This window comes from Nasonia vitripennis, chromosome 4 (assembly GCF_009193385.2).
Source record: "Nasonia vitripennis strain AsymCx chromosome 4, Nvit_psr_1.1, whole genome shotgun sequence".
Lineage (NCBI taxonomy): Eukaryota > Metazoa > Arthropoda > Insecta > Hymenoptera > Pteromalidae > Nasonia > Nasonia vitripennis.
The window spans coordinates 25,024,626-25,052,092 of record NC_045760.1 but is presented as its reverse complement, the minus strand read 5'-3'; the positions used below and the strand labels follow the sequence as shown (position 1 = coordinate 25,052,092).

Below are 27,467 nucleotides of genomic sequence, written 5' to 3'. Positions count from 1 at the left end.
GAATCATATTCTACTACAAAAAAGGATTCCATTCGCGAAAATACACTTTGATCTTCCGATGATCCAAATACTATCATAGTCTATTATACTCCTATAATAGTAGACCCCAGCCATTGTACGAAAAATTAGATTTGCCCGTCGTAACACGATATAAAATAACCGTAAAGATATCCTCGATCCCCAGGGCAGATCCTTATCCCGCGCAGGAAAGATTATTAAAAATAATCCCGCGCGAAAGGAGCCAAGCCTGGGAGAGTAACTTCAGAGATGCGGGCAAGAAAATCGAAGTACAAGGGGTGAGCATCTCGCTCGCTGGGGGCAAGTAGATTGCGTCGGCCGGAAACGCCGCGCTCGACGACTATAAGCGACAAGGAGGAAACCGGATATTGGAAGCCATTTATCCGAGAGGATCGGACGATTAATTAAACCCGAGCGACTCGATCCTGTTTATTCCTCCGGCGAGTTTTGGGCCTTTGTCGCGCGAGTCGAGTCTCGGTAGAAAAGTAATCAAGTGTACGCATACGGAAATGGTAACCGAAGTAGATTGTCGAGATGAAGCAATAAAAGGGAAGGATTACATCGATCGCTTAATTTTCTCGATTGCGAGAATCCAGCCTAGCGTAACGATGCCTATGCTAATCTTCGCTGCTAATTTCAGTCGCCTGTGGACTTTGACCTATTTTCGATATTTTTGAAAATTATTGCCTTATACCTTGTATTCAACGTAAACAATCTCGCGAGAGAGTATATGAAGCCTATCTAAAAGTCTCGGTATAGTCGCTGTCGCGCAAACGGCATTCCATTTGCAAATTAAGTCTGCGCTCTCGTCACGACGACGGGTCCATTTGACTCGGCTTCTAAGTAATAAGCCCGGGAAGCCGTCAATTGCCGGGCCTGATGCTCGTTCCTTTTAAGGAGCTTCGATCCCCGTCGTATAACTTTCGACGATGCCATGGAGGCTTCTCGACTCGTGTCACCTATACACGACGTTATATAGCTTCGTGAAAAACTGCCTACTGCGACAAACGACTTTTCCAAGTGCGTTGCTGCTTTTATTACTTTCTTATTTAACTTTCGGCTCGGTTTAACTGGCTGTTGACGGGGAATTTTTTTACGGCACGGGCTGAAGGAAGAGTGATTATTTTACGGCTTCGCGTTTCATATTAAAAGATTTTTTTATGGAGGCGGCGTATGTATAGTGACTGGTAGTTTGTGGCGCCAAATTCAAATTCACATTCAAATAAGACATTGTACAGGTTTCACTTACACTCGTATTAAATTCAGAACACAAAGCACCGCATCATCATCAAATTAGCGTTCCATGCGTGCATAAGCCGATAATCCAGGCATTTCGCAACGACTTTGCATAATACGCAACTCGTTAGGCTCATACACACAACACAGGCGGTCGCGCACGCCTCCATCCGAGAAAAAAGAGAAGCCGGCGTCGTTCCTTTTTTCCGCCATTGTCTCGTGCGGCTGAATCATCGTCGGCAACGCACAGTCAATTACCTCGCGTGATGCTCGCCCACGCTCCGCTAATTGTTCTACTCGAGACGCGGACACTCGAATAAATTTGCACAAGAGAGACCCCGATGCTCGCTCACGCATCGGTTGCAGCTCCTGCAACGCAAGTTTCTAGGTGAAAATTTCTGGACTCACGCACACACTGCTCGAGCGATTCAAGTGGGTTAGTGTGACGATGAAGCGCGCGTTTTTTGAATTGGAATTACATGCACGGCTATAGCGGACACTGTACGGTTGTTGCAGGATAAGGCGATGATTTTACGAGCAGATAGGTTTATGGACTTCCCGCGGATATCGTATGTATGGAGGCTGCTGAAGTTCTCGAATATTTATTATTCAAAGAACTGGCGCTAGATCCGGATAGCTCCGTATAACGATTCTAGAACAGAATCAAACAAGTAAATAATCATCTTGTTAGCGGGTGCGACAACTTTGAAACGAGGACTATAAATAAATCCCGCCCTCAGCGCTCTCGACTATACTGAAAATTCGCGAAACGCCAAAACAGGAAGGGCGACGGAGAGAGAGAGAGAGAGAGAGAGAGAGAGAGAGAGAGAGAGAGAGAGAGACAAATAACTCTAGACTCTCTCTCTCTCTCTCTCTCTCTCTCTCCCAACTAAAACCAAAGTCCAACTTGGATATTCAATTTCCGCGTCCGACGCTCGAGGGAGAAAGAAGAAGGCCGAAGGCGACGCCGGCGCGCGAGAGAGAAAAAGTGCGAAAGTTGCCGAGAGAAATGGGCAAAGTCGCGTCGATGTTCTCACACTCTCCGCGGGATCGATCGCAGCCGTCCTAATTGTAATCGTGTCATCGCTCTACCCGAGATGGAGAGACGAGCAACACATGTGCTTGTTTCCTTTTTCGGCTGATGGTGATTTTTGTCGAGCGAGAGACGTTTGTTGAAATTGCTTCGCTGCGAGGTGATTTGTTAAACGCGTGTAATACGAGGCTTGTAAATACCGAAAGACATGTTTTGGCACGAAATTCAATTTTTTTCAAGCCGAAGCTATCCGTAGACAGTCTATTTTTACACCACAGCTTTGTCCTCGAGCCAATCGACCGTTCGCTGCATCTCAATAACCCAATCACTATACACATCCAGCCCTGTCCATGACTTCCACTCACGGTCAAACCAGCCATGCCCGATCCTCCGGTTCACCTGACTCAATACATTCAATATTTCATATTCCAGCCGTCGAGAGCATAGACAGTGCACACACACGGCCCCCCATCCCCTCTATGGAAATCACTACACAGCGCTTCTTTGAAGCTCACGGCTTTTTTCCCCCTCCGATCGAAACTCCCGCGCGCACTCGCGAGCTCACACGTATACACACACAAACAACCCTTGCCTTCCGATTCTTCGTCGAGGCCCGGAGGGCTCGTTAATACGTAAAACGCCCCAGCGCTAGTTCACGGTTCACGGGTATCAATCCGTTGCCGCTACCGGGCTCTCTATACTGCACGTATACATCAGGGGTGTCTTCTTCTTCCGCCTTGTTCTCCCGTGAAGCTCCAGGCGCACCCTGATGTGATTCTCTTTTTTAGCGTCTTTGAGCGAGCCGGGACTATTTTTAATTCGGGCAGTGTGTGAAAAATGCTGTAGCTTTATAAAATGATTCTATTAATTAAAAGGACAACTGGTATATAGTCTGTTGATACACCGTGGGAGTGAACATGTGCACCTCAAGCATGACCAGTCGGATAAGAATGTGAATAGTCACCGCGAAGTACAGCGTAATTAAGGGAGCTCGTAAGCAGAGCAGCCCTTGAGACGGCAAATACGCGCCTAATTAAAACACTTTCGAGCGGCATGATTAACGCGTCTATCTTGATCTCGACATTTTTGCAAGGAATAATTACTTCGAAGCTTTCTATTTAAAAAAAAAAGCCAATGTTTATACGTCCCCCTTTTGACGCTGCGGATCTCGTTTGCTCCTTTCATCATATTATTTGCTCTCGTCCTTTCGGCCGCTTGGAAAAGCCTTTCAGCGTTTACTCCCGGCGTTTTTCAGGCTTGATTTGCTCGCTTTGATACTCACTCCTCCTGTTCGGAAAAATCGATCACAAAGCGTCGTCGCACTTAATTACCCGCGAGTCTCTGTATCTCTATGGAAGTGGACACACGAATGTCGCTTTAATTAAGATAATCGAGTAACGACGTATACAGCTGTATACAATTTTCAAAATGGAAGGTATACACCCACTGCAGAACGTTTGGCCTTTGATGCGCGCGTGCATCCAAAGTGCAGACGAGCGACGAGCGTTTCACATATGGGCAGCACGTTTGGCTAATTTATGCGAACTCGCATATCTCTATGTATTCGAGTCTGATGCCACTGCGCGTATTCCCATATAAATTAATGGCTACGTGTCGCTCATATAAAACACGTTTTCAGGCAGAGAGATGCTAATTCCTTTTTTTCTGCAGGCCGTTGCTCGTTATGCTAAATCTGCAGAGAAAGCCGGTTGTCGAATATAAATGCACCGGTGCGAATAGGCTCGTATTTGGTGTATAGTGATTACGAAAACAAATAAGCTCGTTAATCAGGAGAAGAAAAAAAAACAACTGATATCGGAAAATCAATGTAATAAAGAACCCACTTCCGTACACGCGTGTGTCGAGCTCGGGGATAAGGATATTTCATGTAAAAAATGGAAGAAAGAAAGACGTGCACTCTGGGCGAGTGAGAAAAAAAGCTGGATATTCTCTCTCGGTCTATAATCATATTTCTGTCAAGCCAGCGATATTTCCGAGCGAATAAATCCCGGGGAGATTTACAAGTGACACGGCTAAGCTGACACATGGAGAAAGTGAAAAAACTAAGGAACAAGGGATGCGCAAGCGCGAGAGGGAAAAGAGACCAGTATTCGTGGCGCCTTTTGGATCACCTACTGCTTTATCCGTTATAAGTCCTAGTGAATTTCTGGTGAATTATCGTTTTCACCAAATTTCCTCGATACTCGCTCCATCTGCAGTATATAGGAGAATTTGAAATTCTTCTCCGCAGGCTGACCGCAGCTCTCTCTGAATAATTCCACCTCTCTCCGAGGCACATCCAATTTTACAGTCCACCACAAAAGAGCCTCTCTGCAATTCAGCCCGGACAAAAACCCCTTTCGCCCGTTGCATACACCTCGGCACGTGCAGCGCACAGCTCCTTATACCCGCACAGTCCATGCAAATTTAAACGCGCAGTGCAGGTCCAATCGGTCCAAGAATCCCCGGCCAGTGGAAAACCGGCGGCGTCGTCGTCGTCCTGCGAGCGCAGACAGACATATAGCTCGTGCGCGGGGGACGATAGGAACAAGAGAGACGGGAAGATAACCGCTGCTACTGCACAGCCCACCACGTGTTGAGAGAATGAACGCCGGAGGCCCGACTATACCGGTTGCCATGGCAACACCCGCGACGTGAAACGCGGAAACGAACGACTACACCGAGAGATGAGAGGAGGATGGGATATGCTCGGAGAGAGTGAGAGAGGAGAGAGGAGAGAGAGAGAGAGTGTGCTGGGATGGATTATGGATGGGTGTGCTTTTTTGATGGGCCAAGGTGCTGATTTTTGCCGGGCAGTTTTGATTGCTGATACGCCGACGGTCATTAGGGGATTTAACGGTGCGAGTAGCGTCAAGTTGGTATAGGACGATGTAGGACATTTTGATGTACACATACATTAGTAGACATAGCGGGCCAAGCAAATGAACTTCCAGCTCCCAGTGGGAAAAGAACTTTCTGTGCCTCGGCTTCTCTTCAAATAGAATGCAAAAAAGCCCCAGAGAGACGAGAGCTACAAACTGTTGTATCAAACTTGTAATCTTCTTTTGGCCCTGTGTATAATACATAATATAGTATTTTCGCTTCGAACACAAAAACGGTTTGGAGAAAAATCGGTAATTAAGACATACATCAAGCTGCTGCTGCGCGCAATGTATACACGTCGGTGCGCAATGAATTACGCGACAATGAATCTTACTCCGATGTGGCGATAGCTATATAACTGCACAGCGACGCGGAAACTCGTGTTCTAACGTATAGCGGCTATTGGTCAACTCGGACGTCTTGGATTGGTGATACTCGTGATTAATAACCGATCTGTTGTAATTTTCACTCTCTAATAAAAATCGATACTTCCCTCGCCGCTAAACTGTCTTCCGCACGACCTCCCGTCAACAATCGCGTCCCGCACCTGTTCTCCCTAAAAAGGCACCAGACAGCAAGAAAAGGCCGCCTATATACACGCCGTCGCCGGTGTCCGCGACAGCCCCCCTAGCTCGCCTACACCCTCACACAGACATATATCTATGGCGTCGGCTGTTCACGTCGTTATCGGCTATAAACGGCTCGGAATGTCAACTGTCAAACGCACGTAGGACAATGCTTCTTGTGCGGAGGTGGTCGCGAGTCACACTGGTGTTAATTTATTGGCCAGACAGACTGAATTTTACATGCTCTCCGCTCGATGCACCACACGCGGATCGAACCATTATTGGCTGTATTATATAGCTCTCTCGGTGTTTGGTTTATGGTAATTCGAGTTTCGCGTCGTGTTCGGCAAGGCGTTATTACCGTCGTCGTCGTCGAGAGTCAAAGTGTTTCGGTGAAATGTCACGACCGTCCCTTTTTTTAGGCAGATTGATGTGATACCCGCTTTTACGCGGCTGAAACGTTAAGCCGAACGTCGGCGGTGTGTATACGATGTTTTACGACGATATTCTCGCGTAAACGGGAATCTTCTCTCCGAAAAGTCGTTATCAGCAGAGTTTCAATTTTTTTCAAGGACCCTGGATACGAGCTTTCCTTTTACACGCTATACTTTGTGGATTCTCGTAAAGATGTTATTCCGCTGAAAATAGCCCGATGTCGTTCGGCTATTTACCAGCTCGTTATATCCTATATATAGGCTGCAGCGTTTATCGATCACCTCTCGATACAATGTGCCCCCGACGAGTATACTAATTAGCATAAATTCGATGCAGCTCACGGTTTCCATGACACCCATACCAAGAGGCCTCTGATCCAAAATTTCACGTAGATATCGACAGTCAAACTGAAAAAAATAGCCTCCGCAAATTCATCAGCGGGAATCATAAATCCACCCCTCGAACAACCACCACCCGCTCGGCTAGACGGATTCCCGCGAGACAGCCAAGAAATTGCTATCGCGCGTCGAATTAATTCCGCGAGGCACTTGTTCCCTCTCGTCCTCGGCTTTTTTCTCTCTCTCTCTCTCTCTCTCTCTCTCTCTCTCTCTCTCTCTCTCTCTCTCTCTCTCTCTCTCTCTCTCTCTCTCTCTCTCTCTCTCTCTCTCTCTCTCTCTCTCTCTCTCTCTCTCTCTCTCTCTCTCTCGACTCGTGCGTTTAAGAGGGCTTTTATGCAAATCGCGTAGGCAACGCGCCGGTTCTTCTTTCATCGGGACACGAATGAAATAGCGATGCTGCGTATACGTGCTTTATGCGTATTGTATAACGCGGAGAGATGGCCCGAGGCGTGCATAACGCGGGTGATGATGCGCCGGCAAATATTGTTGTTTTACTCGGTGTGTATTTTTCGGAGGTTCGCGTGGTTTTACGTGCTTTGATTACTTTTTTATTTATGTTATGGAACGACTGCATCCCCATGGTAGAAAGTTACCGGTAAAAATTTGCTATCACGTTGAAGTGCTTTTGCTAATTCTCAGCTGATTCTCAGATGAAACTAAGATGAAATTCAGCTGAGAATCTGCTTTAAAGCAGTTAATACTCACATAAGAGTGGCAACCTAACCTCGCATAATCCTGCACATATAATTTTACGTAATAAAACAAGTATTTTGATCAACGATTATGAGTCTTATAATAATAAACTGTATAATATGTAACCATAATGTTGGATAGTGCCTATATGTTTGACTCGAATACTGACTTGAAGATAGCTATCAAGATTATCACATCCTGACTTCATTGTTGGTAATATTTGTTGAAGATTTTTTCTCATGTTTTACTACCCATATATAATAGAATATTTATTCCAGAATAGTTTGTCAGTGAGTGTTGAAAGTGGTCATGTACAGATTTATACAATTATGCAGGATTATGACAATTTCTAACCATCAACAAAATTATTAGCTAATTTTAGCTGAAACGTCATGCATAATAAGCCCTTATTAAGGTAAACGGCATTTCAGCTAAATTGTGAAAAGTAAACCAGGTGACTTGTTTAAATAAGCCGATATTCGGCTGAAATACCGTTCACATTTCTACCAGGGAATATCAAAATTTGACACTTTCACACCCAACCTCCTTGAAAATAATATTCAGACACCCCTCCCCCACAACGCAAAAAAGTCATTCCACCTCCGCCCAATACACAAAAGCCTTTACCCTCTATCTCTCTTACGGTGCCCAGCGAAGTACATTAAAAAAAGCGCTTTCGTTAAAACGCACCTCCCGGTGCATTAGCGCCACCCTCTCCTGGTAATAGCTCTCGGGACGGGCTATAGAGCTCGCGTGCACGCAAAGTATTGCGCAACAATCGCTCGTTGTCGTTATTATATACCGGCGCGAGCGACGTCGTACTCACCGGAAATCCAATCCGCGCCGCGGGCGAGCTGCGAAAAGGCGAGCTGTGCGCGGAAGAGAGATGCGTATACGGTTCTGTCTAGTTCCTCGTTATTTTTCCTCTTTGCGATGTGTGGATTTTTTTCTTTACTTGGTATATATCTGCGGAGACTGGACGAGATTTAGATGAGTTTTGCATTTTTTTTATAGAAGCTTTGTAATAGTAAAATTTTTAGTTTTGATAAAACTTCATAATAACGTTTTTGAAGGTGTTAAAAGTTCGAATCATGCGTTTTTAGAAAATGTCCGTGCGGATGGCTGAGTGTGCGTGTGTAATACAGTCGTAATTCTAGAACTACGCGACCGATCGTAATCACTTTATGGCCATTTTTCGATTTTTGAAAAAACATTTTTCCTTTTTTTATAATTTAACCGCCTGATTTAATCACATTTTGACAATTTTTTTTACTTCTAATATACGCGATGGTGAGAGATTATAGAAATGGAAATATGTTTATCCGACTTTTTAGTGGTATAAAAGTGCTCTTTACGACTCTGTTGGAGTCGATGAACGAATAACATGCGCGCAGACCTTTGTCTAAATAATGTGCGTCGAGATAAAGAATAACGCCGTTGATTGAAGCTACCGCGATAAGCCGGTGCGGTATACTGTTTTTATCAGTACAGCCTACTGCAATAAGCTTGCATTTTGTAAGCCTCCGAGAGCGGAAATACATAACCATACTAAAGTTTATCGCAATTTGGCTTAAGAGATAAAGTTTGCGGAGTGTATACGATCGTCGTGCGCTTCATCGAAAAATCGAAAAGCGGTGCATCTTCAGGCTCGAAAAGTCCCTTGAAAGGGAGAACAGCGAAGCGGATGAAAAAAAGTATGTAGGCTTTCGGGGCGATTGTCGAAAGGGTAGGGATGCCGGTATTTCTTGCACGGGCCGTTTAACGCCGAGCGAGCGACTCCCGGATAGGTGGATTTAGCGTCTACGTTTAAGCTGTCGCGGCTCGACTCCGACTCTTCCGCGTCTCTCTCGTTCGCTCTGTGTTCATTCGGCTCGGCGGAGATAAGGGAAAATGAACTGGTGCGCGTACGTTGCAACGCGTTTTAGGATTTACGAGGGTGGGAATCTGCTGAGTTTGAGCCTTGGGGACGGTTTTTTATGCAGCTGTTGGTTGGGGCTGACGTTGAATTTTTTGTGTGGACGTCGTGGTTTACCGGATTTTAATATGACGTTGAGTTTAAAAATGATGACAAGTGCAAGCAAATCAAGTTTATAGTAGTTTATTTGTCTTTGTCAAATTTTGATAAAACTTAAACTTGTCGATTAATAAAAGTTCCGTCAATAGCAATAAACTTCATTCTAATTTAAACAAAACTTCTCAATTGTTACTGTGTTAATAACACACACATGATCAAAAACGGACAATACACTTGCCACGATCAAATAAACTCCGACTAAATTCAGTCGCAAAGGCCGAGCTGAAATTCTCCCTATTCAAACACTGCACCGACACAATACCCCCATCCACCGAACTTTCCAACTTTTATCGCGATTTCACTCGTGAACTCATGCAGAGAACACTCGACTCGGCGGCCGATGGTCCGCTCGCGGGTATACCTATACCTATATATACATGTATATACGATATTATACACAATATAATACAAGACTCGCCCGCCTCTGAGCATAAGCGGAAACGCCGCTGATAGAACCAGATTTCAGAGACTGTGGGTGTGCGCTCACTGATTTATATGTGTGTTTTTTTCGTATATAGAAATATAGAGGTGGGGAAGCCGTAGGTGGACGTGTAGTTGAATAATTATCGGGGATGAGTCGGATTGTAAATTGTGCGTTATGTTAATCGCTTGCATAACGTATTGGAAGATGCGTTGAATTATGTAGTATTAAGCACCGAGAAAAATATATAGTAACTATTGCCAGAATTTTACCATAAACTCTATAGCACTATGGAAACACTACAATATTTGATTAATTATTACTGATAAATTTATAGGAAAAATTAGGGCGAAACTCGATGATTTAGTTTAAAAAACGATGATTTTTTACTATATCCGAATAGTATAAAGAGATTCTATTACAACCTGACGAATTAGTGTGCCAACAAATTTTACTAAAAAAGTATATTAACAATTACAAAGTTATTGTTACATACACTATAAATTTTGTAATCACTAACAATTTTAAATTACTATAGTGTATAGCAATCTCTAAATTGTCGATTTTTCTCAGTGAAGTGTCGTTATAATATTTGATTACTTTCTCTGCCAAAAAAGATTGCGATACACGGTGATTCAGAAACTAGAATAATATACTCTATTTTGATTTTCCCGTGCGTATAACCAGTGAATCATATCCTCGACGTATACGAACGATTAGTCATCATTCATAATTTCATTTATCAAGTAATTAAAACACGACGACTTCGATCTCATCTTGAGCGAGCAAAGCAACCAATTAGTGCGTGAACATAAAAATTAGAAAGGTATCACGCGCTATAACGATACACCGGCGAGTTTCAAACTATGAATGATACATTCGCAGATCATGTCTGGCCTATCGAGCGTATAAATCAAAAACTACACTCCCCCGTACAGCCTCCGATACACGTATACACACCCTCGATCACACCCGTGGCGAAACTTCGTTAATCAATACCATCCCGAAATTGCCCACTGCACGCACTATCCTCGCATTCAAACGGCCCATTATGCAAAGCCAGACCCGAGACGACACATCGTCCTCTTCGAACTAAAACTAAAGCCTCCGCCTCTATCGATTATGCTTCCAGGAGCGACGTCTTTCTCGAGCCGTATCTCCAGCAGAGCCAACATCAGGCACCGCAACAGCAGCAGCAGCAGAGTAACCCGGCCGGCAATTCCCCGAGCAGTCCACCGCCGGATCCTCGCCACCATCACCAGCTCCATCATGTGCAGGTGGGTCACGTCGCGCCCCAATGGCTAATGAGCCTCCCGGCATGTCTCTTTCCCCTTCGATCGTCCGCCACCTCCTCTGTCTCATATGTATGTGTAATGTATGTACGTGTGAGCGTGTCTCTGTAGGGGGTAGAGGACCTTACAATGCAGCCGAACGCAAATACAGGGAGAGCCGCTGACGCGGAGCAAAAACACATGCACCGATGCACCGCGTGTCCAAACACACGTTGCTGCAGCACGTATACAGCGAGCCTGTCTTTCGCTGTTGTCTTTCGTATGCAGCGCGGAGGGCAATTTCCGCGCAGCGACGGGTAAATATAGAGAGGAGAGATACTGACTGCTAGGATGTGTCCCGGGGAAAATTGAATTTTGACCTTTCCGCGGGGCTGGCAGCGATTACTTTTGATTAAGGTTGACGGATATTTTTTCGGATTTGAATTTTTCGCCAAAAGCCAGTGACGCTTATACGCATTACCGTAAAGAATCAAAACGCCGTATGGTTCTTACGATAACACGTCGACACCGGCCGGTAATCGTGCCGATAACGACGAGCCCACGCAGCCGGTGCGGTGTTATATCAGCGAACAATGCCTTCGTAATTCCGCGCGCCTTGTTCCCCGATACTTCGACACAATACACGCACAGCAATCGCGTCGTCAAAATCAACGCCGACGAGCAGTACACATATTCCGCGGCCCCCCTTTTTTTCATCGGTTGTACCTTTCGCGCACGGCGACACTGCGCAGAGGGGCGTAATTTAATTTGAAATGCAGACTGACACACGCCGGCAGTTTAGACGACTAAGGGGATTAAACGCAAACGTGCGAGGCGTACCGAACGAGACTACGATGGTCACTAATTGCAAATGTCCCTAATTGCTTGTCACGAAAACTTTGCAGCGGTATACGCGACGGTATAGTGTAGTGTACCCATGCACTGGTCCGTGACGATGGCGAGGTTGGGATTTTTTGGGATTTTTCGGTCGCCCGCCTGTGCAGGGAGAGGTTTGCGGTGAGAGAGAGTTTTCGGGAATGCTTTGCATATTGATTACGATTGGAGGGGAGGATGGTAATGAGCTGATGCTGTGATTGCGATTGTGCGGCTGACGGCGTGATTGTACTGAGACAATGATTAGCGGGAGATTTATTCGTTTACTCGGTTCTTCGTATAATTTAAAATGTAATTGAAAAGAAAATTTAAATTGGCGCCAAATTCAAATATGATTGTAAAATTTTCTTTGTGAAAGCGTTCTTTTAGATTCAAAACAGTGCCGTCATTCGGTTAAAAACGTCGCAACGTAATTTCCACTAATCAACCCTAATCTACGAAATAATAGCGTCACTCTCCTCAAAAAAAGCTGTCGATCAATTCGCAGAACGGCGTTAGCGCGCATCTTCGCACACAAGGCATAAAATCGCGCAAACATGCCACTAGTCGATCGATCTCAATCAATCAGCCATTATATGTCGGAGGACGTATGGCATGAGTCTCTCGCAACGACCACGACGACAAAAGCGCCGCCGACGTAGCGTTGAATTGCCTTCGCGCTCGCGTCGCGGAATCGATTCACGAGTATTTTCAGCCTTGGATTTTTGCGACGGCTGATGCCGACGCTCTTTGTGCTTCGAGTATACAGCGAGCTGCCGAGCGCGCCGCCTATTCATAGTTAAAGTGGCTATTTCGCGAATTCAGATCCGCGAGAGAGAGCTTGCGGAAGTTTGAGCTGTACTACTGCTACTGCTGCTGTGTGGTGAGCTTCGAGGCTTTTTGCGATGAATTCGGGAATCGTTGGGGGTGGGTTTGGGACTGGAAAGTTTAGAAACGTGTAATAGTTGTGTTTGAGGTTGTTTGTGCGCTGGGGAATTGAGAGAATTTGCTGTAAATTTTAAGCAGTTTATTAGAATGTTTTATGTACTTTTATAAAAAAATAAAATCGAAACGGCAATACTTCATCAATCAATTCAGTAGCAAGAACTTGCAGTGTATAGCGTAAAAAAGAAGACATAAAAATTTCTATCAAATCATTTAATCAAAATTTTGTCGACTTATTTCTAGTATTCATCAAGAAAGACCGTTATTTCTATAGACACTGCAATACAATTACGAAAACCCAAACACCCAAGTATATACCAAACATCGAAAATCCAAAATCAACACCCCAGTGTACCCCTCCCTCGTTCTCTACTTTAAAATCCCCAAAGCCCTCACCAGCCCGCAAATCCTCCCTCGCCCTAAAAACGATCCGACACCACCGGCAGATACCACCCAAAGATTCAATCGGAAGCCCGGCATCACCGAAATCGCGGCCGACTTCCGTCCTCAAGATTAATCGCTCGGCTCTCGGCCAAAGCATGAAAATCGAAGCTCCACGACAATACACATACACATACACATTCCCCCGAGGCATCGTCCCCACGGGGCTATCTCAATTTGCAGTCGAGGCGAGAAAAGTGTATTATATGCAGCTTCGCTGGAGATGTATTATTATGGTTTAGGGGAGAGAAATCCGAGGGACGGCTTATCGCGTTTCCTTGCGCTAGTGCATAATCTTCTGGCAAATGGGATGGAAATTTCAGTCGCTACCCGATTTTTACGTTTACATCGGAGCTGATACATACATAATTCCGCGGAGTTTATTAGCGACAAGATAAACGCGTTAGGGTCTAACGGTATAGAACTTGATTACGAATTCGATATTGCGAAAATATTGTCAACGGTTCGCGATACATGCAAATTTGCATTCGATCAAGCCAAAAACAAATCCACGTCAAACTCGACAGAACATCTGGCCATTAACGAGCGCCGCACCGGCTGCAGTAAACCTCAATAAAAGCCGCGCGATAAATCGTTCCCGCGAAAATCGTCGGAACGCATCGAATCTTAACGAAGAAAAGTGTCTCCGGGGACAAAAAATCTCGGCGCTGCAATAGCACCCAACGACGCTCAATTGGATCGTTGCTACTCGGCTGCTGCAGCAGCGGCACGAGAGAGATGATGATGGTTATGGTAACGGCAGCAGAAGACGCCGTTGATGTGCTGGGAGGGGGGGGGGGCAGGCTGCGCGGGAATTTTCCATGGTTTGCTGAAAATGACTATTGTTATTAGCATTAGGCGTGCAGAGTTCTTTTATTCTTTTCAAAAATCATGAATAAACTGTTAATAAAGTGCGCGTGTGTAACTCAAGATTTCTCTAATAGCCGCTTGATTTTTCCGTTGAGAGATTAACCTACATATCACACCTACACGCACGCTTAAAAGGCCATAAACAAAGCCTCGTACTGTGGATCTCTATCTCGGATAGAAAGTCGAGTCTGAAATAATCGGCTCTGCACACATTTATCAAATTTTAAAAAACGCCGTATCAGAGGTTTTCAATTATTTCAGGAGAGCCGCCGTTAAAACAAATTGAAAAATCCCCAGCGAACGGTAAATGCCGGACAAACAAAGGTCGGGTGAAAATATACGACAGTAGTGCTGAAAAACACGCCGACGTCGCTGATTCTCTCTGTCACGGTGGTACTACACAGCGGAGCAAATATTTGCTTCGTCGAAGCTCCGAAATAATAAAAATATCGGGAAATATTTCCCGATAAAAGTCTGATCCGAACTCGCGCGCAGAAAAAAATAACAATATCGGACTGCAGACACAAAGGCTCTTATACACACCAAAAAAAAATGATACAGCTATAGAACAATGCTTCCTCCCGTGTCCCGAAACACCTGTCGCAATAATCGTTCCGGCGCTTATCGCCCCCCATCGAGACTATAAGACTCGTCGTCTAGACACTCGAGAGAGAAGAAAGGCCGCTTCTTCTTCCTTTTTTTCTAATCCAAAGCGCTCTCGTATTTTCCACTTCCGAGAGCGGAAATCGCGTCCCTCTGATAATAGCTGGACATTATCAGGCGCGCTGTTGCGGGCTCTCTTTCTTTAATTAGGGGCCTCGTAAACAAGGACCGAGAGAGAGAGAGAGAGAGAGAGAGAGAGAGAGAGAGAGAGAGAGAGAGGGAGAGAGAGAGGCGAAAGTTGCCCGCGCGCGCGAGCGTTGATTGTACTTTATGGAATATGAATGGCAGGGCTATTCTTTCGAGATTGCTTTCGAGAGAAAAGCTGCGGGGAGGAGGAGAGGTAATTTGATACTTTCGCTGCTGTTGGGTGCGAGAGTTGCCGAGGATTAATAAGCATTTCAAGTGCATAGCGCGCGCGAGGTTGCGGCGAAGATGATTCTCTGGATATACGCGGTATCTGGGAGTTTAATTTTAGTGTTTTATTAGGTTTTGATGAGTCCTTGTGTATTGTTTAATTCTGCGATGATATTGTTCAGTATAAATCTGTTGTAGTTGGTCGTTGACTGATTGACTCGTTTGAACTGTCATGGCTATGTAGAACGACTTAATTAGGAATGTTAACATGGAAGCTCGGCCTAGAGGGCGTCTTGGTTCCTAGCCCCAAACCCGTGTTAAATGTATATCTATATATATGCTCACGGACACGCTCTTGCATGTGTGCGTTAGTTCACGTGATACATACACACAAGAGCCTGTCCGTGAGCATATATATAGATATACATTTAACACGGGTTTGGGGCTGGGAACCAAGACGCCCTCTAGGCCAAGCTTACATGTTAACATTCCTAATAGTTTGGTTTGGAGAATTAAGGCGAGAAATTTGAATCTTCTTATGGATTATATTTTGCATGCGTTTTAACAATGCTTTTTTATGCTATTATCGCTAAAACTATTATTTATTTTTCTTGTCATAGAACTGCTTGTAATTTGTATTTTTGTAATTTGTATCTGTGTTTTTGTACATACTTATTTTGTAAAGCAATAAACTATACTATCAAGGAATATGTAGTGTTAGGTTATGACCCGATATGAATTATACATAATTTGTCACATGACGGTCACAACCTAACACTAGGTATACGAATGGCATCAAAATTCAAGCGCCAAATTCAAACGTCATGAAACACAGATTTCAAAGTCCCTCATTCCCAATATCATATTTCACATTCAAGTCCTTCCACAAATCAACAAAAAGAATTCAATCCAAACTAACGCTGATATAATCCCTTTTCATTGCAGAGCGAATGCTCGCTGTCATCGGAGGGCTCAGGCCTGTCGGCGGGCGGCTCCTCGGGCTCGACAACGGAGGACGAGTCCGGCGGCGAGGTCGCCTGCAGCATCACCCTAATCGAGCGGCTCATTCGCTCGCATCCGATCTGGTTCCTGCCGGGCATTCAGCGCGCCGGCGCCTTTCACCTGCTCCAGGGCAAGGAGGAGGGGGTAAGTGCACCTATCGCTAACTGGCCGCAAGGAACTACTATAGGTGCGATGAACCTTCCGCGCGCGCGGCTCGCGATGAAATTCCGCGAGTAGACTGCGCGCGGAGAGATCATTGTCGTTCTTGCATAACAGGTGAATCCCCGAGGGTCGTGGGAATCGCACGTTTGTTCAATTGAGAGAGAGTTAAGGAGAGATTTTGTAAAATTAAATTTTATGCATAGAGGATAGGCCAGGTGGGTTCAGTCAACCCGGGCGCGAAATGTGTGTCTGCGAAAACGTGGTAAAAATAACGCCGAGTTATCGATTCGCGCCGGCGAGCGACGCAAATATAACTCTGTGACGACGGAACTCGTTTGACGGCGTGTGCGTACTCCAATTTTTTTCTGTGTAATAATATAATAATTTTTATAAATTGAGTCATTGAACGAACAAAACACGAATCGGATCAATCAAAATTACTCGTCTTCGCTCGAGCAACGCACACACCGACCACAATATAGACTGCATATAGTTACGTATCTCCGAAAGGAAACGACGAATCCGCTGTATATCTCCGCCGCTTCCAGCGTGAAAAGTGTGTCAATGCCTGCGCTGTGTCCAGAGCAAGAAAACATTCTATCCGAGCAGCGTATGTGCGGTAGCAGTGTGTCCATAGTACAGCACGTGCGCTGCGCGAACACAATGGATCGAATTGATGCAGCCGTTCATTAATAAATCGTCCGTGCCACCTACGCGAGTTCAGGGATATTGTTTATTGCTCTTGACTGATTTATGGGATCTATCAACGATCTATTTCTATCGTTTCTACTTATCCCTACGCGTTAAAAGCTAGGAGAATAGCGAAGAGGAAAAATTTGTAAACTGCAATCGATGAAATCCGAAATTCTCTATCCTCTATGCACTCGAAACGAAAACAAAAAACTGCCCATCACGCATCGTCAAGCTCTCTTCCGCGTCCGCGCGCATTTCAGCACGAACGTAGCTATGCACACTCCTACAGAGCGTAATCAGGCCGCATCAGCGTATTGTTCGGCGCATTGTTTTCCGGCATTGTCGATGCCGCGCCGAAAAACAATGCGCGCGACGAGAGAGAGAGTCGTTGCAATTACTTCGCCTCCCCCGAGAGCAAAAAGACTTGTCGTCGAGGGAGGCTCTTTGATACGGCGGACGAGTTTTTACGTTTCGAGGGATTTTGTGCTGCGGGAAGAGATGAGAATGGAAAGCTATATAGATAAAATTTTCATATTTTATAAAAGCAACTATAGTCATTATCTCGATTGACGTAAACGTGGTATTAAACAGGTCAACGCTTCGTCTAAATATCGCCGGCGGTGTTTACTATTTTTATAAATAAAGCCGCATCGATTAGCGCTTCGTCTATTATTAAAAATAACAACAGCGCCGGCATATGTGCCTTCGAACTGTGTGAAGGTTGTGTAAGCAGACTGTGAAAAAAAATGGCCTGTTTGAACAGTAATCGCGAAAGAAGCTCCGAACGGCTCATTGATCTCTATAGAACGCATCTAACAAGCCCACGCTCGTGTAGTGCACAAGTATTACGTGTAAGTTAATCTTAATATGATTTAATTGCAGAATTTCGTGGTGAGACAATCGAGTCAGAGCGACACGATGGCGTTGTCGGTGCGGCTGCCGGCCGGCAAAGGACCTTACATCGAGCATTACCTTATCCAGGCGAACAAAGGAAAGTTGAGCTTGGAGACGAGCGAAAATAGGTTCGACAACATCCCCTCCCTCATCGCCCATTACTCGCAGTGTTGGTGAGTGGAAATTTTTATATGAAATACGTCTTCGCGTCGCTTCATTCACCGCGAACAATCAATCTTACAAATCAATCTTACAGTAACCTGGTTACCAAGAATCAACCCCACATCACTTGCGCGCCCATAAATAACCAGCGCGCAAAGTAAGCAGCAAAGAAAGCTCGAGCGCAGCTCTATACCCTAGTCTAAAAGTACCTTCAGCCAGAAAGTCCGCAAAAAAGACCTCACACGTACACAACGAATGCCCCGATGACACATCGGGCCTCGGCCTCATTAACCGCATCCTCGGCTCTTTCCGCGCTATATATCCGCGACCATTCTCTAGCTCGCCTGTTTTTTTTTTTTTCTATTCTTCCACGCGGCAGAGCTATATTCTATATATACGTATACATGTGTGTCTACTATTTTCTGATGCGAATTTTCCCATCCGTACAGCGACGAGCTGCCGGTGCAGCTGACACTGCCGAGGGCGATGCGCGAGGCTAAGAATAGGCAGCAGCTCTCGTCGCTCGCACTGCTCGGCCAAGAGTTCTGGAGGTATCCGATGGCGAATCCAAAGCCGCCTGAAAGCGGCGGCAGCAGCAACACCTCCAGCCTCAGCAGCTTTCATGCCGGTAATGATGGATATGTCACTCCCTTACTGTATTTATGTTTTTAGACTCTTTTATATAATCGCGGATTCAGTATAGGGTTTTGAAAATAGATTTCACACGAAATTTTTAATTGCGTAACAATGATTCGCAGGCAACAACAACAATAACAACATCAACAGCCTTGGCACGCCGACGACTGAGAGCATCATCCTGAATCTCACGCCAATCTCCGCAAAAGACTCTCGTAAGTATGCGTAGAATTGTTGAACTAAAGCTTGGTACACGAACGTTTACTGATATCGATTTCATCGTTACAGCAACCACGTCGCCAACGAACACGCTGACGACGTCGACCTTCACCACCTCGATGCCCCGTCAACCGAGACCGACACCACCAAATACTCTGAACCTCACCACCTTCAACGAACCTCTGGACTCGAAGGCCAACAACAAGCTCTCTCCAAACGACAAGCTCTCTCAGCGTCTCGTATCGCCGAATCTCGTGCAGAATCTCGTGAGGTCGCCTTCGCCGATCGTCCACAACGTGGAGGCCAACGTCCTGAGCCCGGCGATGAGCGATACCAAGTCGTCCTCCTGCGAATTCGTCAGAGGCAGTCAGTTCACCTCTAGCAACTGCTCCATGACCTCGAATTTTCATCGGAACATTGCTGGATTCAACGAATTGGCGATCAAATCGGCATCGCCAGATGTGGTTCAGACGCCGGGGCATTTGAAAAGCCCGCCACCGCCGCCGCCCAGGTGGGCCAAACCTGGACCGCCGGTTGGACAGAACAACTTTACGGTTACGACTACCGTGACGTTTAATGTTAACCAGGGTGGTGGCAGTACTGTCCAGGTGCGCTAAGTCTTTGTTTCATAATTTTCATCAAAGCATAGTTGAACAGTGAATAACGGATGATATTTTTGTTGCAGTCAACACCATCGGACTCGAACACACCGTCACTTCTAAGTCCCCAGAGCGCTTCCTCGAAATCCCTAGGCTCAAATCCCTCGTCAAACTCAAAATCCTCGTCGACCCACTCGTCCTCGGCTGCCCTGTCCCCAGCAACTCCCATCCTCTCGCCTACCTCGAAACTCGTCTCTAACGGCACCAGGACACCTCAGGTCCTCTCCCCGACAACCCCATCCGGTACAGGAAAGTCCTCCCGACGACGAAGGGATCGGGACAACAGGAAGAACTCCCAGCACTATCAGGAGTCCGACATCATGGAGTCTTACTACCGAAGCTCTCCCGCTGACAAGATCTCGGACTACGAAGACATCTGGAACACCACTGACCAATCCAACCCGTCAACCTGGTCTCCGAAAGAGAGTCTACTCGCCAGAGTGACGAACAACGAAGACGTGAGAAAGGAGAGGATATTGAGTCCCGTAGAGAAGCTCAACAGGCTGGAACAACACGTTCAGGTTGGCAGTGTGAATGACAAGCTCATCATTAGGAACGACAAGACAAGTGTCAGCGAGAAGATGAGCTACAAGGAGGTGACCAGTCCGGAGTTCACCAGTTTCAAGCCACTCCAGGACCCGAAGAGTCCTGAGAGCACACCCTCGCCGGACGAGATGGCACTGGGGAAGCGGCCTGACCTTCTGTCGAGAGTTTGTGAGTTATCCTACATCATAAGATTTTTATATTTAAAATAGTTTAATTAAAAGAATTTTTACTGATCAATTTTTTTTTAACAGGTAGCGCAAATTCACTCAACAGTCCAAACTCCATCACACCTCCCCGCAACAAGCTCGGACTGATCCTGACACAATCCGAGAGCAACAGTCCCATGACTCCAGAATCCAAACAAGGTAGTCCTTTCTACGCCGAACCGGCTGATGCTCTACCTCGAGCAAATCTGGCCCTCGTAGCTCGTCGAAGACCACGACCCATCAACACAGTGGCCAGCAAGTTCAGACACAGTGAGCCCGGTTGGCTCCAGGCACAGCTCAACGGAGGCTGTCATCTTGGTGGCAATGTCTTGCATCCGATCGACTGGGATGATTCTGAGGAGACTGAGGATAAGACACCGTTGATTTCGTCGTCGGTGGACAATCTGGCGAAGAGGCTGAGTGGTAAAGAACAGAAAAAGTGTCTGCCCTGTGCCGCCAAACCCGTGCAGCCACCCAAGATCAAACCGAAGATCTTCAGTGATACCTCGTGGGCTGTTGACTCGAGCTGGGAATTCATAGGTGCGTTGAATTGTAAAATAAGTAGATTTATCAAAAGCGTCTTACAAATTTGTAGTGTAAAAAATTGAAGGAAAACTACTGTCATGTTTGATCAATTTGGAAAAATAATTATGCAACAAGCAAAATACAAATTTCATTCGCGTTCGCTTCTTAAAAGCGATTTTTTTATACATTCTATTCTCACAAGAATACCTTTTGTAGCTCAAGCCTTGAAAGTATATGTTCACCGCAAATCTTATTAACCATTGTGATGTTAATAGGTAACGATGCGGACGATTGCGAACCCGATTATGACTGTGATGCAGATTACGATGTAGGTCGAAAGTTCCCCGACGAAGAACATGACAAGTACATTGTACGCAATACCTTGACGGCTCAAAGTATCATATTACAGAGGTAAGTCGATGGTATTATAAAAAAGAAAGTTTTATTGCTCTACATAGACCTTGAAACCACAGTAAACAAATATCGAGTCTGTTTCTCGTTTTCCTTTCTCAATGTAAAATCTTTATTTGTGCAAAATATCCTTCGTGAATTACATTGAAATATTTGCAACGCAAATAAAAATTCCATTTCTCCTTATATTGATTTTTACATTAATTTATCGATTGCATCATCAACGAAGACAATGATGATTCTTCGCTGTCAGATGACAAGCTTCGTTATCATCGAATTATTGCGATGAATTATGAAATAAAAGACTCGATCGATAAAAGCTAATTTTTCTCAAAGATATCCATCGCAGATACTGCAGGAGACAATAATCGATCGAAATACATGCACACACAATGCAAGACAATGATTTTTTCATTCAGCCAAATTACTCCAAACGCATAAAATTACACGAGTAATTTTCTTCCCCAGATATCCCGAGCTGCTGAAGCCTCCGGACACGACCGAGAGCCTCTACAGCGACCGCAACTCCTCTTACGACAATGTGGAGAGGCGGCATCTTCACAACCAGACCAACATGACGACGACGACAACTCAGAGCTCGACCAGCACAATGACGACGACTCTGACCATGGATCCGCATAATCACAGGCACAGCTACGAGCCATCCGAGTCCGAAACGATACTTGACAGCGACGACAGCGACGTCGAGCGCGTCAAGCGCAACCGGAGCTTCAAGGAACGCTTCGATCCGCTTTTATGTGAGTTTCTGCTTTTCTTTATCATCTCTTCGCTTACGAAAAGTTTCCGGGCTACGATTACTGCAGGGACTTGAGCCGCAGCCAAAACAAGAACATTAGTCTTGGAAGATTCGATGGGGTGGGGCTTCGTCGATCAGGAAATCAGGAAGAAAGGATTGAAGTTGTGTTTGTTGATGAGCTTGGAGTTATTTAGTGGTATGGTCTTTCTTGGAGGGTAGTTTACTCGTCTCTTTTAGAAACTTTGCTACGCGAAAAGTATTTGGAATTGATGGCATGTGCGCTTCGAATCGATCGATGCATCGTATATTGGAAACTATGCTGATATTGGATAGTGTATCGTCGATCACATTGCGCAAGTTGATATGCAATACAACACGTGCCCTTAGCGATAAGGAATAGCTACAGTCGACACTTGGAAAAATTGTGCAAGAGAGAAACGCTGCCGGCGATCATTTTTGAAAATATGCGCAGACGCAGTGAATGAACTTTGTTTGTGCATCGACCGAAACGTACTTATATGCAGATTATTCGTTAAGCCCATATGCACAAGGTGTACACGAGAATATTGAACTTAGTCTTTCAAGTATACTTATTAAACTTTTATGTCCCGTTGTAATTAATCGATACAAGCGACCCCGACGAATAATAAAGATGATACTCGAACGAGTCAACAATGCATTTCGACGATGCGATCCAGATAAAATTTTATTACCGATAAATCAAGAGCACATTATATTCAATTTACGATGCTGAATTACGTAAAACGACGCAGTTTATACTCCCACCGCATCCTGGTTCAACGAAAACCGAAGAGGAAAGAGTGTGCGCAGACACTTTTACAACGAATTATCATCGGCAACGATGATTTATTAAAAAAAGGCCGCATTAATCTCCTGCTCTAAAGAAACAAAAGTGCAATTCTGCCAATTCATCTCGGTGCACAGTATGTGCACGACGAAAAATCGATCGGCATCGAGACATGTACGAGCGCAGTGGTGTTTATTTTTATTCGGTAAAAAGCGGTTCTTATCTAACTCGGCGATGTATACTTGCAAATAAACAAAGATAAAATCGTGCCATCTTTTGTCGCGGATGATGCAAAAAATGATTGTACTCTGCAGCGATGGGACAATAATAGAAAGTTTGCGGTTGGGGTGACGACAAGATGAGACTACGAAAAATTGCTGCCTATCGGTGTTATACGAGGATAAGTAATCGATCGAGACATAGTCGCTCGCTGAAGAAATAATTGTAACTAATCTGAAGAATAGTATAATTATATGATCAAAATTGTAATTCAGAAAATTAATCGTCGACATTTACAGTATCAAAAAAAAAAAAAAACTCAAGCCCCATCGTGACCAGGAAAAGATCATTGCCCCGCAAAAATCCAGGTCTCCGAACAAAAAAAAAGAATCTTCTCGTCGCCTCCTTAAGTGTACACTGTGTTCCACATAGCCACGCGCTCGTCACGCCGCGTGTCTGCCACTCAATTGCTCCGATAAAGTAAACCGTCAGATAACAACCCTCTACACTTGTTTGCCTTGTGTGGCTCGCGGGAGATCGACAGTAATTAGCGATAAGTAGCTGTACAGGAGGGGAATCGCCGTAGACGGAATTTTCGGCCGCGCGCCGAGCTCAGATTAGAATGACTCGCGATTTTTAGAAGGCGACTCACTCGAGGGGTGTCAATTAAGGCTGGTTAGTTACGCTTCTTGGAAGAGCTAATCGGGATCGATTGATCCGGTGTGACGATGATCGGAGATAGTGTGCGTAGTTTCGGCTAGTAATCAGATACGATTTGTGACATTGAGGTGTACAGTTGTTTGGTAGTAAAATTCTATTATCAATTTTAAAAGCAAGCCGAGCTTTTTCCTAATCTATAAGTACACGTGCCCGGTTAATACCTTCATTCAACAATAGAGCTGCATCACTATCGCGCGCTTCGCGATAACCATCGATCGCACACTCGATCTCTTCCTTCGTATAATATTGAAAAAGAGGCAAATAAATAGATCTCTCGGCGATTCGCGAGCTGCTTTATTTAACTTAGATGCAAGAAGCGCAAATATCAAAATTAAAGTGCATCTAACCCGATAAGCTTATCTGTCTTTCCGCCAATGATTCTCGGTTTAATTATAGCAAACAAAAAAAAAGAAGATGACACATGAATGTAATGTGGACATGATTCTGATGAAGCATGTGTGTATCCAAAATCGTTTGATCAGCGATGAGCTCATACCGATCTACATACCGATTCCCTTAAGTAATCACAACATCTACAACGTGGAATATTGCCGAAAATTCAAATCATCGTCAACAACGCTGTACGTGAAAATATTTACTCGATCGAATCGATTGCTATACGTAAAAACAATCTATGATAAAAAAATTTCCTTTCGCTTCAGATATCTGAATGAACCCATTGCACTCTGGAATATCGAGACAGTAGAAATCCTGCAGAAAATATACAGCTATAAGCTAATTTAGCTAACCCCAGATAAGACACGCGCTAATACCCGCATATCCGATCGTATATACAGCGCTCGATAACGGCACCCCTTTTTTCATGCCTAAAGTGTGCGCGGCTCTCCGGAAAATATCGAGGCGGCCTAATCCACTTTTCTCTCGAGCCACTCGAGCCTATACTCACGTACTCACCTTTGAGATATTGCTGTGTATATAGAAAGAGAGAATTTCGCGAGATGGTGTTTTTTCGTTTTCATGAAGATTTAGAGTCGATCGAACCGTGTATGTACCGTAATGCGTGAGGGTATATAAAAATAACGAAGAATTATTACGAGTTTATTCTCGTAATCGGCGTAAACAAACGGATCACAAAACTGCGATCGAGAGTTGCACTATATGCCAATCAGTGCATTATTATTGTTACAATATTTACTACGAAATTGAAAAATTGTCAAGCGCCGATAATCAATTAATTTCAGTTATGCGTTTGATAAGAGATTAGAGTGCAGTTCAAAGGTTGAAGAATAATGTCTGTACAATACACGGCTGACCTTCCGCAAAGCTTAAGTCCCATCGAGACGATCTTGCGGGAATTTCGCGTGTCTAACTTTGAACTAATTTATCAAGAATATTCTCGTTCAAGTGGAGATACTGATATTGATTTTATCGATCGTAGCAATTGTGCTTTGATTTTTGTTACGGCAATTTTCTTCAAAACACGTAATAAAAATTAAAAAAATAAAATTAAAAATTCGTACACAGAGTTTTTGCGCAGTAGAAACATTCGCTCTATTTGCCAACAAAGCGCACAAGGCATAACAAAGTATAATCGTCAAAACAGAGAGTCTCCCACAGCACTGATGTATCGTGCATCATCATCAAAGTGAATCACGATGACGCTGACCCTGACCGACGTTTTTGTTGCCTAAAAGAACGAGGTCAACAGCAGCTTTTATTAAATATTACACCTGATATACTGATCAACTTTCTCGTTCAGATTAACTAAAGATAGTACCGACTATTTGAAAGACTGAAAAAATCAAAACGCATTATAATTCCGTATAAATAAACGGTGTTTACTAATTTTCAGTCATATGCGCGGAGAACGATCGAAGAAAAGCGAGATTAATTGCTCATGTAATCATGCGCGAGCGTACAAATTGAACTCTGAAGATAATATAACAAACTCCTCAAAAATTCTCGGCGAAGATGACGTTAAACGCGGCGTTGTTGCATTATATAATTTGGATGTTAAAATCGCACTGGCCTGTTAACGATAACTTCTTAATTAAGTATATATTTATATTCCATATACACACACATGGCCGTCAGATAATTAATTCTCGATCAAAAATTGGGACAATACACAGGGATAAAAATAGAGCTCGATCGACTTTGTCTTCCTGAAAAGGCCTGTTCGAGTGAGTAACTTGGTTTAAATTATAAACTAGGATTTTCGTTTGCCGTATCCCTGGTAGCAGCGTTCCCGAGAAAGTACCTGGAAACTACCGAGAGGTTTCAAATCTAGCAGGTTTCCAGGGTAGAATCTAGATGAAAACCCCGATAAATCAGACATGATTTCTGGAAGAAATCTCGGTAGAATTTTTTCTCCACTATGATTTGTTCATATAACCTTACTTTTCACACCAATGATCCTGCTCTTTATTGACATTGTTTGAAAATATTCATGAATTGATGAATATATATATACCCTATAAATTCATCTACAATGTCTTTTAAAGGGGAAACATGATTTTTAAGGTGCACATTAATAGTGGAAACCTAACCCTACACATGCATGCTCTCATACATGACAGTATGTACAGCAGCATTGTATAATGACTGACTTTGTATTATTCAAGTGCAATTACTGTGTGAAAAGTGTCATCGATGCTCAAATTCACCAATGATGAGGTTGGCATAGGTATTTCAATCTCATCAGTATGCGAGCGCAGTCACTGTCAACCACCAAATCTCTCATAATCATGCTAAATCCATAATATTGAAACTTGATGTCTGTTCTTTTGCATTAAGACTTGTTAAATTATTTAGAAACAGCCTGCCATCTTAGTTTTCACTTAACAGTCTTAGTTTGGCTATGCACCCTGAACCCTATGGCTTCGGCGTCAAAAAAATGCAGGTGGATCTATACATGAAAGTCGAATTCATATCAGCTAGAATGAATTCAACTCAATATATTGTTACAACATGCCAACACAAATTAAGTTGCAAAATTTCAGCCCTCTAGGTATGATAGTTTTCAAGTGAGAGCCAAAATAAAATAGTGAAAAAAAGTAATCAAAATCAATAAAATTTGATTTTGTTCTCACTTGAAAACTATCATACCTAGAGGGTTGAAATTTTGCAACTTAATTTGTGTTGGCATGTTGTAACAATATATTGAGTTGAATACATTCTAGCTGATATGAATTCGACTTTCATGTATAGACCCACCTGCATTTTTTTGACGCCGAAGCCATAGGGTTCAGGGTGCATAGCCAAACTAAGACTGTTAAGTGAAAAATAAGATGGATTATGAGAGATTTGATGGTTGACAGTGACTGCGCTCGCATACTGATGAGATTAAAATACCTGTGCGAACCTCATCATTAGTGACTTTGAGCATCGATGACACTTTTCACACAGTAATTGCACTTGAATAATACGAAGTCAGTCAGTATACAATGCTGTACATACTGTCACGTATGAGAGCATGCATGTGTAGGGTTAGGTTTTCACTATTGGTGTGCACCTTAAAAATCATGTTTCCCCTTTAAAAGACATTGTAGATGAATTTATAGGCTAAATATTCATCATTCAACATTGACTGAAACTGTGAAAACTGTAGTTCTGTTTGCTATGCTATTCTGCTGTATAATATAGCAGACAGCCTCTACAATACGCGTCGTATACTTCTAGTATGCCTGTGCCTGGCCTGAACCGTACGCGCA

At 44.1% G+C, this 27,467-nt stretch overlaps 1 protein-coding gene across 4 annotated transcripts in view; it reads left to right on the top strand.

The window, feature by feature from the left end:
• LOC100119687 (protein sprint) overlaps positions 1-27,467 on the top strand; it is a 59,860-nt gene that overhangs the window by 23,447 nt on the left and 8,946 nt on the right. For all 4 annotated transcript variants that reach the window (XM_016986988.2, XM_031930284.1, XM_001603368.5 and 1 more), the window contains 10 exons: positions 10,890-11,034; positions 16,120-16,320; positions 17,914-18,098; positions 18,537-18,715; positions 18,846-18,938; positions 19,012-19,550; positions 19,628-20,315; positions 20,399-20,893; positions 21,154-21,289; positions 21,758-22,047. In XM_016986988.2, coding sequence (XP_016842477.1) covers positions 10,890-11,034; positions 16,120-16,320; positions 17,914-18,098; positions 18,537-18,715; positions 18,846-18,938; positions 19,012-19,550; positions 19,628-20,315; positions 20,399-20,893; positions 21,154-21,289; positions 21,758-22,047 — 2,951 coding nt within the window. The remainder of the gene's footprint in view (positions 1-10,889; positions 11,035-16,119; positions 16,321-17,913; positions 18,099-18,536; positions 18,716-18,845; positions 18,939-19,011; positions 19,551-19,627; positions 20,316-20,398; positions 20,894-21,153; positions 21,290-21,757; positions 22,048-27,467) is intronic.